Genomic DNA, 16589 nt, shown 5'->3' with positions numbered 1-16589 from the left:
AGACCCATGTGCCAGTTCCCCATGTGGTCCAACAGGGGGCGATCTTTATTCAGCAAACAACAAAAAAGGGGGAAAAAACAACGGAATCATTAATTGTAATACAACATAACAGCTTCCTGTTATACATGTGTGTTTTGAGACCAAGAGGACGCCTACTGGTTTAGGTTTGTTATCTGATAACGCTGATGGTGGAAAAGGTGATGATGATGATGATGATGATGTAATATGTTTTTATTAGTTCTCTTTTGAATGCTGTACAGGAATGCTCTGACAGAGTGTGGATTCTCCTGTTGTGTGTAACAGGGCTGTATGAGATGAACTTGAAAAGCAAAAAGGTGTGATTTAGGACTGATCTCATGATTTTTTACGTACTGTACATAGCAATTCACTTTTTTCAAATAAAATGATTGCTTGTGTCAACAAGTTTGAGTGTCTGACTGTATAATGCAACAGAATGCGGTCCATAACTTCACAGAAGTAATTAGATTCAACCTGAAAGGGAAAGTCTGGTAGCAAATCCCATGAAAGACTTAGACCAACCATTAAGTGTTGCCTGTGTAGCTTAAGCCTAATATGGCTTATTCCTTTGTTCCTTAGACTTCCATTGTTGCCCAAAAACACATCAGTGAGACACACTATTACACTCTGTGACAGACTACTTATTTAAAATGAACATGGCTACTGTACATTAAGTTTGACTTGATCCCACATGCACTGCATATATTCCCTGACATCAGTACTCACAAGATCACTAATCCGCAGCTGAAAATGGTCCCCAACAAAACCACTTTCTACTTCTGTCTGAGTGATGTTTGCTAAAAGCTACAGTGCCCAGCTGTTTTAGGAAATTATTTAGCTTTTTTTCAATTAAAAGATAAACATGTGATCCCATTTTAAAACACAACATCTTCAGTAGGAACAAATGGGTTTATAGGGTGGCATGCCACACAACAGCCTGGGGAAGTTAGTAGGTGTGGAATAAGTGTTGTTGGTTTGATCCTTTAATGGGATTTGTTGGTAATAATTGTCAGATTTAACATTTAAGCTCTGTACACACACAAGGGATTTATCTCTTTATATCTCCTATTGGCAAAAAGGTGAAGATGATGATAAATATCCTTGCTGTAGTCCCTGTGCACACAGTTCAAGTGAACAAGTACAAGAACATTGTCCTGATGGAACCATTTTAATGTAATGTACATTTTATGCCAATAGGGGGCAGCATTTACCACCTAAACTGGTCCCATCATTGTATGGGACCAGTATGTATTCATGGTGCCTCATCTAGCCAACCACTGTCAAGCTCATCCAGGTTCCTGGTGCAGTGTGTGGCTGGCAGTGCAGCACCTCCTGAGTTTAAACAGTTCCTCCTCAGGTAGAAAGAAAATCCTTGTTAGTCCACTAGTGTTTTTGACCATGCACCCTTCTGAGCTCTTAAGCTACTCTGATAAGAGTTTTTTTTTTCATTCAAATCTAGCAGTGGGTAGGCTATCTCTGTTTCACTGAAAATGCACAGTATGACCTGCACTGAGCATGCGTGTTCGAAGCATCACACATTGTTGTGCAGACAGACCCATGGTGATGGCAGCAGGAGGGAGACAAAGACAGATGGAGTGTGTGTGTGTGTGTGTGTGTGTGTGTGTGTGTGTGTGTGTGTGTGTGTGTGTGTGTGTGTCTGTACAGCCATATGTGTGCTTGTATGAGTGCATTTGCGTGTTTGAGTGTCAACATGGATTTTTGTCAACATGTGTGTGTGTGTATGTGTGCCACAACAACACAGATGTTTCAAGAGTACTGCTGTTGCTCGTGCTGCTTACCCCCTTCATGAAGGAGGCAGTATAGTTCGGCCTGGCAGCGGTTATATTGAGGGGGGGCAAGTTAATTCCAGGTGAAATATTTCCTCCAAAAAACAGAGAGTGAAGGAATTATTAATGCGATGGTGTAGAACTGAATAGAACAAAACAGAACAAACCAGAACACAATAGAACAGAAAAGGATGCCCCATAATCTGCTGCAACAGAAAATTATCATTCGCTCTGCTCTTTGTCTCCCCTTCCCATACAGTTCCATAGGCGTAACATGTTATGGATGTAATCTCTAAGAGGATTCTCTCTGCTTGGTATCATGGAACATGTTAATTTCAGCTCTTTATGTCCTTTATTGAAACAGACCCAAGATCTCCCAGGCCTGCCAGCCTGCAGTCAGCCAACCAACCGTCATCAATTCACCCCTAATCTCTTCCCCCAGCCCTTTTATAGCTAATCCATTGTGTTGGTCATTGTCATCTGATCATGTGTGACCCGGGCTGCTCTATAGCTGGTGCCTGGCAGCCTAGCATTGACTTTTGACATCCATCTACAGGAAGATATTCAAAATTGCCTCTGCTGATTCTTGGTTTCATTGGATTTAGGGTTGTAGTTATGTTTGATTGTGGCAGAGATGCCCTTATATAAAGAAATATGAAAAATCACTACAAACTAAACATACATGATGGCAAGGCAGGGGAATGTATCTGTTTTTAGGCCACTCTGGGTGGGATTTAAACATTGCATCAAGCTCTGTTGTGTTATAGTTCAGATAGCAATTACTCCTTCACGGAATAAATGTAATAAAAATATATTAGGCGAATGCAATACGCAGTGAATACATTTTGGGTTTGTAAATTAAATAGTATGTAGATACTGGGATTGGAAGATGAGGACAGATCCTTTACAACGATATTGTGTATTCAAATTGTTGCTCTTGTGCATCATTTGAATCATTTTACAAACACACCATTAAATTCAATACATTTCACGCTATCTTTTAAATACTAAAGTATCATCCTGTTGTAAAATTTCTTTTTTATTTACACCAGTAAAACACATTGCTCACACTCAAGAAACATAAAGGGTATTTTTGTTCAGTTCATAATGAGATGAAGACAGCACAAGAAATTAATCAGAGTACAATAGAAGTGTCTATAAACTGTATTTGAGACCCTGTGATAGTGTGATCATTCCTGGATAACCTCCTCTATAACCATGAAATTTACGATCCTAATGCACTCATACCCCATCCTCTGCCTCTTTGTCTCCCTCCGACCTTACACAGTAACTGTTTTCATTTGTTAAGAATCATCTCATCCCAGCTGGTAGGAGAGGCTGCAACGGTGCTCATCATGTCTTCATTATTTTTCGAAACTTCCAATGATGCCTGCACCATCACGGGACTCCCTTGTTTTCCCGCCTGCCTCCTTACCCACGCCTCACACTTCCCTCACCCCCGCAAGGCCCCTGGTCGAGCTGTCTATCTGCCCCTGCACTGACTCCTCATTAACACATGAATGAAGAAGGGAAGGGCCTGCTAAGGCTTGGACGCCAACAGAAGGCAGCGTATTTGCAATTCAAACCTCTGACCGACCCCTCTGCACCCCCACCTCATCGTCTTTGCCCTGTATACTGGGACTGGAAGTGTCACCCGTGTGATTGAGGATGTATGCAAGGCGAGAGAGAGACTGAGCGAGACAGATGTGCATTCACACACTCATGTCATGCCTCTGCACACTGACATACACAATGCAAATATGCCAACATGCACATCCAGAGTGGAGTGTGAGAGAGAGAGATACAAGCCTGTGGTTCTCAAACTTTTTCACATCAAGGATCCTAAACTGACACAAATTAGACCACAGACACACATTTGATAAGATTTTGTCCCAGGATCCCCCATCAACCATTGCCATAAATGAATGACTTTCCAATATAATGTTTCACAAAGATAGTCCGGTTATAAGTTGGGCACCATCATAAGGCAGGTTTTTACTTTGAAGGACATCAGGTACTCTTTAAACCCAGTCTAAAACGTCCATAAGAGCAGAGTAGTCGATCAAAACAGAAACAAAAATTCAATTCTGTCTTTAAAATTATATTTTTGTATAACTCACTACATTTCAAAAACAGGGATGTAGGACAAAAAGCTGATTTTCAGATTTTTTTTTTTTTTTTTATTTTTAATACTGACCCCTTCACAAAAGCACAACTAAAGAACAGACATCCAGAAGTCAGAATTCCAAAAATGCAAAAAAGGCTACTAGTTCAAGTTCAAAAACATGGAATGAAAGTCTGGGAGGAAAAAAACAATGTGATTAAAAATGAATGCATAAATCCTTAATTAGTTGTTTGTTTGTTTGTTTGTTTGTTTTTATCAAATTAGTAGTATCAAATGTCCTCTTGCTTCACACACGCACCACAAAAGAAAAAAAGAAAGAAAAAAAACTGTATCATTACGTACGTCACTTCCTGCTCTCGCCACTACTACTTCCTGCACATGCCGACAATATGGCAGCTTCCGTAGCGATTCAACTGGAGTTTGGGTAGGCGAATTTATAACTGATAGTTTATTGTGGCTCTTTACATGTCCTGACCCGGTAGTTATGTGAAAGTAACGCTGCATTACAGCTGTAGCTGCTTAGTTTTGTACTGTTAACATTGGTTTACTTAAATGAGATATCGAATCAGTGAAACTGTCTCAGTGCGCAGTTCAACATTTCGGAGTAAACAAACGTTGTTTTTTTGTTGTTTTTTTTACCTTATCAGTGAAATTAATTTGTTTCCATGGTTTCATTCATGTTTACTGTCTCTGTGCAGAGCTATAAAATGTTTCCCCAGGTCCAAACCAGCGCTTTTACCCAACATTTAGACAGACTGAGCCTCGACCGGTGTTATGCTTTAACGAGTGACCGTGTTAACTGATGACTCTCAGCAGTAAACTTGGTGCTTGCTGCTGAATGAAATGAGCAGCCTTCAGTTTGACCCAAATCAGCTTGAAATACTTAGTCACTCAACATGCATACTCAGCGCTAACTGCTGTGTTAAATTGTGTTTAACAAAGCGCATTCACCTCTCGCAATGTCTGTTGTGTGGAAAACAAACCATAGGCTATAAACTGGCAGTGCAGCTGATGCCTATCTTCTCTACTGAATGACATGCTGTGCTGAGGTCACATAAATATATAATAAAGACATAAAGGGCTGGTTAGAAACAATGACAACCGTCTGGGGAACGAGTATTATATTTTGTTTGAATGTAAGAATGCAGGCATAATGATTTATAGTGAAAATTAGCTACTTGCCAAAGTATTATTTAAACTGCCCATATATGTTTAAATGAATTGTGTTATTACAGTCAGACAAGCTAAAAGTTGGGTACCATTTTGGAGAAGGTTCTTCACGTTTACTACTTTAGTTATGCTGTGTGCTATTGTTTTGTTATTATTGTGATTATGGTCTTCAGTCAAATAAATTAAAAATGGAAGTCCTGTAAATAATTTTAAAGTGGGATTATCTCAGACTTGGAGGTGAACAGAGACAATTCCTCTATCATTGTATATGTAATCAGATATCACTGTATGAATATACACAGCATTTTATTGTAAATAACCTGCAGTTTTGTGAATGGATAAAATAACCAGGCAGACATATCAGTTTTTTTGCTGATCTAGTAAATTAAAAAAAAATAAATATATATATATATATATATATATATATATATATATATATATATATGAGTACAACAACTACCCTGTTGTGATTTACAACATTGCTCATAATAACTTTATATAAGTAGTGATAAAATATAGACCCCTGATACAGTATAAATATATGGCAAAAATACTCTGATGGTTGATCTGACAGTGCATGTTGTCTGTTGTTAGCTCTACCATTTGAGTATTTAATTTTTAATAATATTAGGACTCAGCACTGAAAGGACTTTGGGTCAGCTGACACAATTAAAACAGATTCAGATGGAAAATATTCAAACACCATGTCAGTAAGTGTCATTGTAGTGGTCAACATTCTGAGACCTGACAAACCTGCAGTTTGACTTGCTTATGAATACTTGAGACTTGGCTTGTGTGGTGTAGCAGTTGTCTTGCAGTAGTCTTCTATTGGTCTCCTGAGTAACTGTGAGCCTGAACCTCCTGCTAGTATGTCTTAATGATTTCTTTCAAGACCCACAGCTTCCTCACTAATGTTCACATAATACACAAAACCTGTCTCTGTGTCTGGACAAACTGCCACACACACAGAATGATGGAATCTGGGGGAAAATAGGTTTTATATACTTAATCCTGGAAGTTATGTTTTTAGTGGAAGAAGTTAATTAGACTGGCATAGTGGGCTGCCAGTTTTAATGATGGACTGATTATGATCCCTCACAAGTGACTATAAATGCCACAAAAACACACAATTTATGTATCTGACTTTTATGTTTTTATTGTTTGTCCAGAGGAGGAGCAGAGCTGCTTTTTAATGGTGTGAAGGAACATCATGTCACTCTTCCAAGCCAAACCGAACCTTGTGAGTATCACCTGTCACCTGTTTCTGTGTTATAATTGGAGCCTTAATGCATTCCAGTGGTTCATCTTAGGAAAAAAGAAACAGTGATTTTCTGTCTTCAAAGTAAACGTTTTGTTCACAGTGTAATTAATACACATGTAGTGACAGAATACCAGATAGTTTCATTTCAGGAAACCCATTGATGAGAAAAGGTCTTGATGAGTGTTTTTCTTTTTTTTTCTTTTTTTTTTTAAGAACTAAAGTTTCTGCAAGCTTTAGTCCATTTTTTACAAATCACACAGACTGGCGTTATGTGGTATATGTACATACATGTTTGAATATTATTTGCCTGCCAGTTTTGACTTGTTTATCAGGACTACTTGTTAATGTAATGTGATTAACCCACGCTCTGTCCACCAGCACATCAACACACCATTTTTGCAGACTTTTCAAATATATCCATGTTTTAATTGCATTATCATGTGGTGTGATCATAAATTGACAAAAGTAAAACAAGATATGAGGTTTTGAGAATTTATGATATGCTTACAGATCAGGTTTGCGACCTTTTGGTATAATGTAGTCATAATGTTCTAAGATTAAATTACAAATGTGTTGAAATATGCATATGCAGTGAATAAATGTCCAAAGTTTTGATTGTTCCTGATGAGCAGGCAACATTGTATGGCAGCCTGCCATCAGTGCATGAATGTGTGTGTAAACGTTGCTTGTAGTGTCAAAGCACTTAAAGTGGTCATAAGACTAGAAATGTGATATACAAATGCAGTCCATTCACCATTTACTGTCTGTAGTGTTTTTATGAAAACCTAAACCAAAGAATCCTGCACTCTATCAGTCACTTGCGCTCACTTTATTAACAGCACTTTGGCTGTTCATTGGGTTGAATTTGATCTGATCAATAGTGACAGACAGTCTGCAGGATTCCTTTATTATACACACCTGTCACTGAGACTTTTGAATTGGCAAGACCTTGTGTGTTGTAATTACTACAGAAAAGTTTTTGAAATGATTGTCGGTGATTTAAAGTATACATGCCAAAAATATCATAATAGCCACACATTTTACATCTTTATTGGACCTCTGGAAATGAAATATGTATGATATGGTAGCATGAGGATTGAAGGAGGGAGCGTGCAGTTTGTGACTTGTGATAGACCTTATTTGTACTTAGTGGTTGTATCAGCTGAATGCATTTTAGTCATTATAACACTGGTACAACAGTATTTTATGGAAATACATATACTGCTCCATAAAGCAATGATGAAATTATGGAGGGTAAAGGGGAAGTTTATTTTGCATCTGGGGGTTGCAAGAAAGCTGTTGGGGTAACAGCTCTCATTAATTTTTTTAACTAGGATCATTTTGTCCGACTTGACAAGCGCATACTTAATTTTCAATTCATAAAAGCTTTTCATGTCAGGATCCAAATTGATTTCATTTGATTTTAACAGAGGGAGTCAGTCTCCCTCCAATCCAGGTCACTAACTCTGCTTGTTGGAGCCAAGGAGAAACCTTGATTTTATTTCCTAAATCCAGCTCCGGACCCGGGTCATTGAGAGGACAAAAAAAAAGAGGAGGTATTTTTGGTAGAGGAAAAGTTTGACTGTGAATGGCAGTTTCCTTGAAGTTAAAATAATGGTTTAATAATAAATAATGTTTTTTATGGAGAGAGACAACGAGAGAGAAATATGTGTCTTTGGTATTTGACTAAACAAAGGGTGCTCAACCACGGCGCTGATGTTACCACGACAACAAAAAGACAAAAGTTGACCAGAACAAGGAATGTCAGGAAGATATGACCTTGCTGCAACAGCCAACCTGTGTGTGTGTGTGTGTGTGTGTGTGTGTGCGTGTGTGTGTGCATGTGTGTGTGTGTGTGTGTGTGTGTGTGTGTGTGCGTGTGCGCGTGCGTGTGTGTGCGCGTGCGTGTGTGTGTGTGTGCGTGTGTGTGTGTGTGTGTGTGCGCGCGTGTGCGTGTGCGTGTGTGTGTGTGTGTATGTGTGTGTGTGTATGTGTGTGTGTGTGAGACATAGATAGCAAACCCCAATGTTTGCCGTATAGTACACATTATTTTGACGCCACAAAATAATTTTGACCAAAAATGTCCTGAATGCCTGTGTGTATTTTGATCTTTAAGTCTGGGCTGGTTGTGTGTCTGGCAGGTTTGCTGATCCTGAAAATGTTGCTCCGAACAAATTTCACCTTACACAAGTGTGTGTGTGTGTGTGTATGTGTGAGTACATGGGGTTGGAGGGGGGGGCAGTGAAGGCAGATATAATTGGTTCTGAATCCTTCGTATTTCTCTTTGACCCCAGTCGGTGATTGATGACCCTCGACTGAAAGACCCCACCCCCACACTCTCCCTCTCTTGTGTCTCTCGTCTCTCTCTCTCTCTCTCTCTCTCTCTCTCTCTCTCTCTCTCTCTCTCTCTCTCTCTCTCTGTCTCTCTGTCTCTCTCTCTCTCTCACTCTCCCTCATATATACACTCATACACAACAAAACCCGTGGTGTATGGATCACATAGTTTTTGCGCCACACATCAGCACAAAGATGGATAGCCCCCCCCCCCCCCCCCCCCCCTTCACATGACCGTCATAATCACACGAAGACAGAAAAGCAAAAGGACAAGAAAGGGGGAAAAGTGCATGCACAAAAGAGAAGCGGGAACGGTTTTGAATCTGCGTCAAAATGGCGCCTTTTCCCTCCCCTCCATGTCTCCTTTCCACCCACGCGACGCAGCCATCCCAAGATGCATTAGGAGCCTGTGACGCATTTTCCCCTCTCTCTTGTCCATTTGTTCGCTCATTTTCTTTCATCACCTCTCAGTCTCAACATGTCCTTGTTCTTCGCTTTTACCTTTCCAACTCCTCATTTCCTTCCACTGTCTCATCTTTTTTACACAGCACAGTTCATTTAAAAGCCAAAGTCTTTTTGGTTTAGACTATAGATGATTTAAATGTGTAGTCCTCTGTGTAACCTTTTAACAAGGAAGCCATGAAAAGGGCCTGATGACTTGTTTTCCTTTTTAAAAAGCAGCTAAATTAATTAAAGTTTGAATTATTAGACCTGTGTATTGAGTTGTGTGCAACTTTTAACATAGTTTTCGTGTGTGTGTGTGTGTGTGTGTGTGTGTGTGTGTGTGTGTGTGTGTGTGTGTGTGTGTGTGTGTGTGTGTGTGTGTGTGTGTGTGTGTGTGTGTGTGTGTGTGTGTGTGTGTGTGTGTGTGTGTGGAGTGGGGAAGATAAAAGACAAGGTAAAAAATGTATAGAGAAGGAGGGGAGGAGAGCAGGTTTTATGAGGGAATAAGGGTGTGTGTGTGTGTGTGTGTGTGTGTGTGTAAACAAATGGAAAAAGTAAATGGGTGAGAGGATGAAAGAGCAAATGAGGGGGTAATGGTGGAGAAAAATACCAATAGTCAAAGACAGAGAGAGAGAGCAAAGAAAGGAGTCACCACAAAAGGAGTTATGACTGGTGTAGTGATTAGTTCTGTTTTTAGCCTCGCAGAGGTGCAGGTCAATATTCACTGCCTCACTCTGTGCGTGTTGCAAGGGGAGGTAGTTGTCCTTTTTTTTTTTTTTTTTTTATGGAGGCCTGGAACCATAGAAAACTACTGAGCTGCCCGACACCACCGCAATTAACCTGAACACCATTTTCACTGGCCACACACACACACACACACACACACACACACACACACACACACACACACACACTCCCTCACTCACATCACACCTTAAACATCGCATATCATCCACACAGCCTGTCACCCTTATAGCCACAGTGAAGCAGGTGCCTTGAGAATGTTTTTTTGACTATCTATTTTATTTAATGTGATCATCTGGGTGTTTATATTTTCATGTTTGGTAAACACGTTTATGCCACGTATAGGATGGGAACACTGTCATTGACATTTGTTTTAATGGAGGAATAAATTGATACTTTAACAGAAAATGAAACAAAAATAAACACATTGTTGTCAAATGCGTTGACCCATTTTTGGGATTTAAACCCCACAAAAAGAAGAGGTGTTGTAATTTTAGATAGAAATACCAAATATATTTAAGCCTACATTCAGAATCAAATGAGTAGTTGTTCATGTGATTTTCAACATGTATTGTTTTTTTTTCCTGAATATATTTCATGTAAACATAGCAGTCTGTGCATACTGTGTTAATGTGACATTCGTGCTGCCTTTGATACAGCTGAACTCTTGAATCCCTGTGTGTGGTTCGACGCCTACCTGCTATGGCTCCACCGCTCTCTTTACACCTGGCTTGAGATGACTCACCGTCGTGCTCTTACCCCTCATATCTCCTCCATCTGCCGCTGCCGCTGCTGCTGCTGCTGCTGCTGCTCTCTTTCCTCTTGATCTCCTGAAGTGTATTTGTTCTTCTTCTCCTCTGTTTATTTACTCTATTCCTCCTTTTGCATTTCCATCCCTCATCTCTTCTGCTCTTTCATTCCTGATTAAATTGTTCATGGAGGCTGATACTGTTCATTTTGATGGTATATGTGTGTGTGTGTGTGTGTGTGTGTGTGTGTGTGTGTGCGTGCGTGCAATTGTAGTGCTGCTCTCAAGTGTCATCACGAGCCGTTGGGCTACATTAAGCAGACAGCTGTGATCATGCACCCACGCCGCACAACCAGGAAATATTCACAGGGAAATATTCGATTTTTGTCGCGTGCACATGTATTTTTGTGTGTTTTTGTCCATTTATCACACTCTTTTCAAATATTTATAAACAAACAAGCACAGCAAGCACTAACACACACACACGCCCAAAAAACACTCAAAGGCATTTACATCACCTTGAATCTTAATGTCAATGATAGCCACAACTATAATATATTCATTATTAGCTGTTTAGTGGGGATTTATCCTAAAAACTCTCATTGTCGTTGCCTTTGTGGCTGTCAGTCGGTCTGAGTGAGGCTCAACCTATTGTTGAGACAAGGTCAATCTGATTGTTCAAGAGGTCAGACTCATAGAAAATTCAAGCATCGCTGATATTCACGCTCAGGCGAGAAGCATTTAGTGTTTGACTCTAACAAAGAAAATTATTATTCTGAAATTGAATTTTGCAGCTCTTTTTTTTATTAACCCTGAACTGAGAAATATCACCTGAATGTGGCTGAAAAAAGAAAAATAATAGATTTTCTTAAGGTGTAGATGCTGTTTTGAAAATGTCTGGATCAATTTTTTCTTTCTTTTCAAAACAAATCCATGGTAGATGAGTGTTGAATATTGTCACAGCTGCTGCAGCTTTTCTATGGGTTTTTTTTTCTCCCATCCCTTAAATTTCATACACACTTTTATTTCTCTATAGCCAAGGTGAACAAAGTCGCTCTTGGCCATTGACATCAGTCAACCCTCCCCCCTTTGCACTGTCGTCGTCCCCCCCTCCCCACACCCAACACACACACATAAACTCATACATATACATGCACACAGACACACAGACACACACACACACACATATACACAGCCTTGTCCCGCCTGGTGCTTCTGTCGCGTCACATCGACCAGGAGGCTGGAACCGTGCACCTTGACCCTTCACCCCTGACCTGTGACCTCTGTTGTCTGCCTCTGTGTGTGTGTGTGTGTGTGTGTGTGTGTGTGTGTGTGTTTTCTAGGGGACATGAAGCAGCTGCTGGTCTGGATCCAACGGAACCTGCTGAAGGAACGGCCCGAGCTCTTTGTCCAGGGAGACTCTGTGTGAGTGTGTGTGTGTGTGTGTGCACTTGACACACACTTGATCTGTGGGCAAAAATATAACCTTGAAGGCTATGTTGTATATCACATTGCAAATACACAGTACAAAAAACTATGCCACATGTGACATTTAAAAATTCCCGAGTAAGAGCAGCTTTCAGTTTGTTTAAAATGTGAAAGTGAAAATGAAAGTGAAGTAAACTATGAGTTAGGGAGGTTTTTGAATCTTTTCTCCTTCAGTTTAAAACTGCTGAAATGCTGGGGAAAAACACATTGTAGCCTGGAGGTTATAGGTTTCAGTAAGATGATTACCTGTGTGCAAGTGTGTGGGTGTACATGTGTAAATGTGTGTGTGTGTGGGTCCAGGGCTCATAGCAGCCTTATAGCACTGGCTGACTTTTACAGCTGCCTTTGTGCAGGACTATTTATAGCATCACCCAACCAATGAATGAAGAAAAAGCTGGGTTACCTATAAACCTTATAGATTAGATGTGTGTGTGTGTTTGTGTGTACTTTATGTTAGCCTGTTTTTTGAGCAAACCATCATCAAGGTGTTTCGTCATAATCTCGTGAAAAGATCTAAGGTCACTGTGTGCTATTAGTTTACAAGCCTTGCCCTTTTTTGTATTCTTTTGTTCGTTTCTCAACACAGCCCGGTTTTCTATGTGTGTGTGTGTATGCATGCACGCTGTGTGCAGGCACATGTTTGCACGTCCAGGTTCCTCTCACACTGCCCTTTCTCATTGACGTCATAGAGCATCTACAAGGTGGATTGAAGCTCATTTGAACAGTATGAGACCTCTATCTGTTTTGAACGTATTCTTATCTCACCATCAACATTACCTAAATTGCTCTTTGGCTTTCAGAAAATAAAATAATAAACACAAACATCTGTTAAGAAGACTCCACCCATAGGTGCCTGCTGTTACCCTCCCCCATCATCCCCATTATCCTCTTTTGGGGGTTGGTGGGCTTTTTTTTTTTTTTTTTTAAAGCTTGTACGTATTTTATTTTTGGGCTCCCATTAATTTTCAGTGACAGTTTGTTTTTACCCGCAAACTCTGTACCCTGTGTACTCTCACACCAGCCTCTTATGTCTCATATAAGAAAATCAGTTAGTTTCAGTCTTTGTTTGCCTGAAAACAGTTTGAAAATTGTGTGTGGTAAGTGCTATATATTTGCAGAAATTACAGTTTAAATGTAAATAACATTAGTAGTAATGAAAATAACCTCAGAGTCCTTGTTTATGATCCAGTATGGGCAGTAACATTGACATAACACACACGTGCAGTCACTTTACACTGCTGGATAAGAATATGCTGTGTATGTTCTGAAATGTAATACTGTTCTTTTTTTAATATTCATGTATATTATTACATTTACATTATGAACATGTAAATGCCAGATTTGATTTAAAATTTCTCTCAACTACATTTTTTAAAATAAATGTTAAGAAATATATTATTTGACTAAAGATTTCAGTAAAAACCACACACAAAATAATGAAGTGATTTTCAGGTGTATTCATCACTTATGTTTCTTTAAACAAACTACATTAATTTATCTTTGTCCCAATCCACCACCCCAAGAAGTTAAAGTACACTGCAATTAGTAATAATTAGTAAAAATTAAATGTGTATATTTTTATGTATATGTAGAAATTATTAAACATTTGTAGAAAAAAGAAAAAATATAAATCTCACACACAAAATGTAGATTTAATGCTCCTATTTCTCTTACATTAAAAAAGCAGCATTTCTTTAACTTATTGTTGAAATGTTAATCAAACTGAAAAGTATTTTTTCTATTTTATTTCTGAATCTTGGATAGAGATAGCTTTTTTCCTGAATCTATATAAAATGTGTGTTTGAATGGATGATCTGTAAAGGCATCTTTTTCATGCGTGTGTGTGTGTGTGTGTGTGTTGGGGCCTGTGTTACCTTTGGAAAATGTGTCTGCCACTGAAAACGGTGTGTTTTCCCACAGGAGACCTGGGATTCTGGTGCTTATCAATGATGCAGACTGGGAGCTAATGGTGAGCTATGGGAGCCATGTTTACTGTCAGATGGAGAGAGAGAGAGAGAGAGAGAGAGAGAGAGAGAGAGGGAGAGAGTATGTATGTGTGTGTGTGTGTGTGTGTGTGTGTGTGTGTGTGTGTGTGTGTGTGTGTGTAGAAACATGCATTATTTTTTATCCGCAGCTCTTTCGATGCATGCTGCAGACTTTATGTCTTCATCTTGCACGCATACGTCCTCATAAAATGCTTGTGTGGATGTTTAAATTAAGAAGAGGAAGAGTGTTTGTGTGAGTGTGAAGGGTACGGTGTTAACTTGTACATTCATGTTCATTTTCTCAGTCGGTTAATATGTCATATAACGTGGAAGCAGCTGCAAAACAAGTTTGTCCTCAGGGTATCATATCTGTACACATATTTACATGCACACACGTCTGAATGCTTCAATTTGAATCAGTTGATTCAATCACAGGATGTAAATGAAATGAAGAGTTTGTCATTGATCACACCCCGACGGGAACATAGCAGTAATGCACATATTTGTATTGGTAAACACAGATGTTTTTTCTCTTGATTTAATGGGAGAAATGTTGAATATTTTTTATGTTATTGTCCTCAGGGGGAACTTGACTATCAACTACAAGACCAAGACAACGTTGTGTTTATTTCTACTCTTCATGGAGGATAGAAAATACAAACCTATCTTTGACATGCCTGTCACAGACTCAGCCTTCTTGCCTCCACATCTTCTGCTCTCTTCACTCTTTTCCCCCTAAACATCTCAACAAAACATCACCCCACTGGATGCTGTGGGACTGTCAGCCTGCACTGTGACGACTGAGGTGATTGATGATGGTGCAGGAATAAGTGGGGATACAAAGATGGTTACCAGGAAATATGTAGAAAAAGTGGGACTGGAATTTTGACTTTGGCGTAAATACCACCACTACCAATCCTTTTTTTTTGTTTAGTTCCCAAACTGCACAGGTCCAAGGGGCAGTCATATCAAGCTCTGGTTGTACTGGTCAATTTACAGCAGTGACTGTAAAAATGTACAGTTATGGTGTGAACCCTCATCTCCCTGTAACCTCTCTTCCAGCGTAGCTGTAAAAGACAGTGTGACCTTATCCTGAGGTGCAAAGTGAAGCTCACTAGAACAGAAATTAAAAAAAAATAAAGAAACTGTCATGTCTAGAGCAACATAATTATCTTTTTTATGCTCCTAAATGGCCCATTTTTTTCATTATTTTATTCTTCTAATTGTTTCTTTTATTTTTATTAAAAGATTAAAAACTTTTTCTAAATTGAGTGCCGTTTTTTAAAAGCGTTTGCAAAAATAATCATTATAATTACAAAATTATCATTTCTGCTATTACACTTAGTACATAAAAAAACAATTCAAAATATTTGAACAATGTGTATTCCCTACCTTTTTATGTGACTATTTTCAGTCATAAATACAGTCGTGGAATATTTAAATTAAAAGCATAAAAAATTAAAGAGTAAATCATTCTCATGTGCTCTTTTCTTTCATTTATGATTTTTTTTTTCAATAAATATTTTTTTGTGTTTCTACTGCTGATAAATGTGCAAACTTTAGCCATTGTTATAATTCCCACTGCCCCCCCGATCCCAATAATACATTTTATAGTTTCACAAATTACAAATATACATTGAGGGTTTATGTGTATTTACCAGAAAGTGTCGGATCTGTTTCGACACGTCACCATAAAACTAATTTTGTCTGCAAGGATCCATATCACATCCTACCCCCGCTCAGCTGGAATATTCATAAGGGGGGGTGCAGCATGTGTGTGTGTATTTGCTGCCGGGGGTGGGGGGGGGGGGGGCTACAGGACCACTGCGGGAGGTCGGGGTCTAGCCTCCGGGTTGCCCTCCCCTGTGTGCCCGGGGCGACCTAAAACCTTTTCTCGGTTGTAGAGTCCGATTTGCAACGGGAAACCGGCAGATAATGGTTGGTAGAAAGGAAATGCTAATGACGCTGCGAGGGGTTTATAGAGGAGAAAATGTAGCACTGTGTCTGTCAGTACAGACCTACGACACACAGTGTTTTATAACAGAGAGAAAGACACTATAACTTTCTTTTTGCCTGTGCATCATGCAGGTAAAACCATAGGACCAAATATTAACTAACAAAAGATTTGGAAGTGATGTGCATTTGAAAGTTTATAATCTGTAGGGCTAAAACGTTTTTATTTTTCTCTTCTGTTATAGCATGCTACTATTTAGGCCTACTACATTTTCAAATCATTCGTGTGCTATAAATTAGAGCTTCCTTGTAGTTTCCATTGCAATGTACTAATAGCCTAGTGTAGCCTTTATGTAGCCTACTCACTTCTACTCGAGGTTTTCCTCTTGATTCCTGCACACTGACTGACTGACTGCTCAACAGGACCTGCTGATGGGAGAGCTGACCTGGCCTCACTGTGAGATCACACACACACACACTCACACACACACAGACACACACACGTATCTGTATGAACAGTCCAGGTTACACT

At 39.4% G+C, this 16589-nt stretch overlaps 1 protein-coding gene across 1 annotated transcript; it reads left to right on the top strand.

The window, feature by feature from the left end:
- The first annotated feature begins 4313 nt into the window (after nt 1–4313).
- Nucleotides 4314–15433, top strand: urm1 (ubiquitin related modifier 1). Its single transcript, XM_053340210.1, has 5 exons — nt 4314–4354; nt 6270–6340; nt 11975–12056; nt 14040–14088; nt 14687–15433. The coding sequence occupies exons 1-5, from the start codon at nt 4320–4322 to the stop codon at nt 14753–14755; spliced, it is 306 nt and encodes a 101-aa protein (XP_053196185.1). The 5' UTR covers nt 4314–4319; the 3' UTR covers nt 14756–15433.
- Nucleotides 15434–16589: the final 1156 nt, after the last annotated feature.

The sequence above is a fragment of the Scomber japonicus genome, chromosome 19 (genome assembly GCF_027409825.1).
Source record: "Scomber japonicus isolate fScoJap1 chromosome 19, fScoJap1.pri, whole genome shotgun sequence".
NCBI lineage: Eukaryota > Metazoa > Chordata > Actinopteri > Scombriformes > Scombridae > Scomber > Scomber japonicus.
The sequence above is the reverse complement of the archived record's forward strand: the minus strand, read 5'-3'. Positions and strand labels throughout refer to the sequence as shown.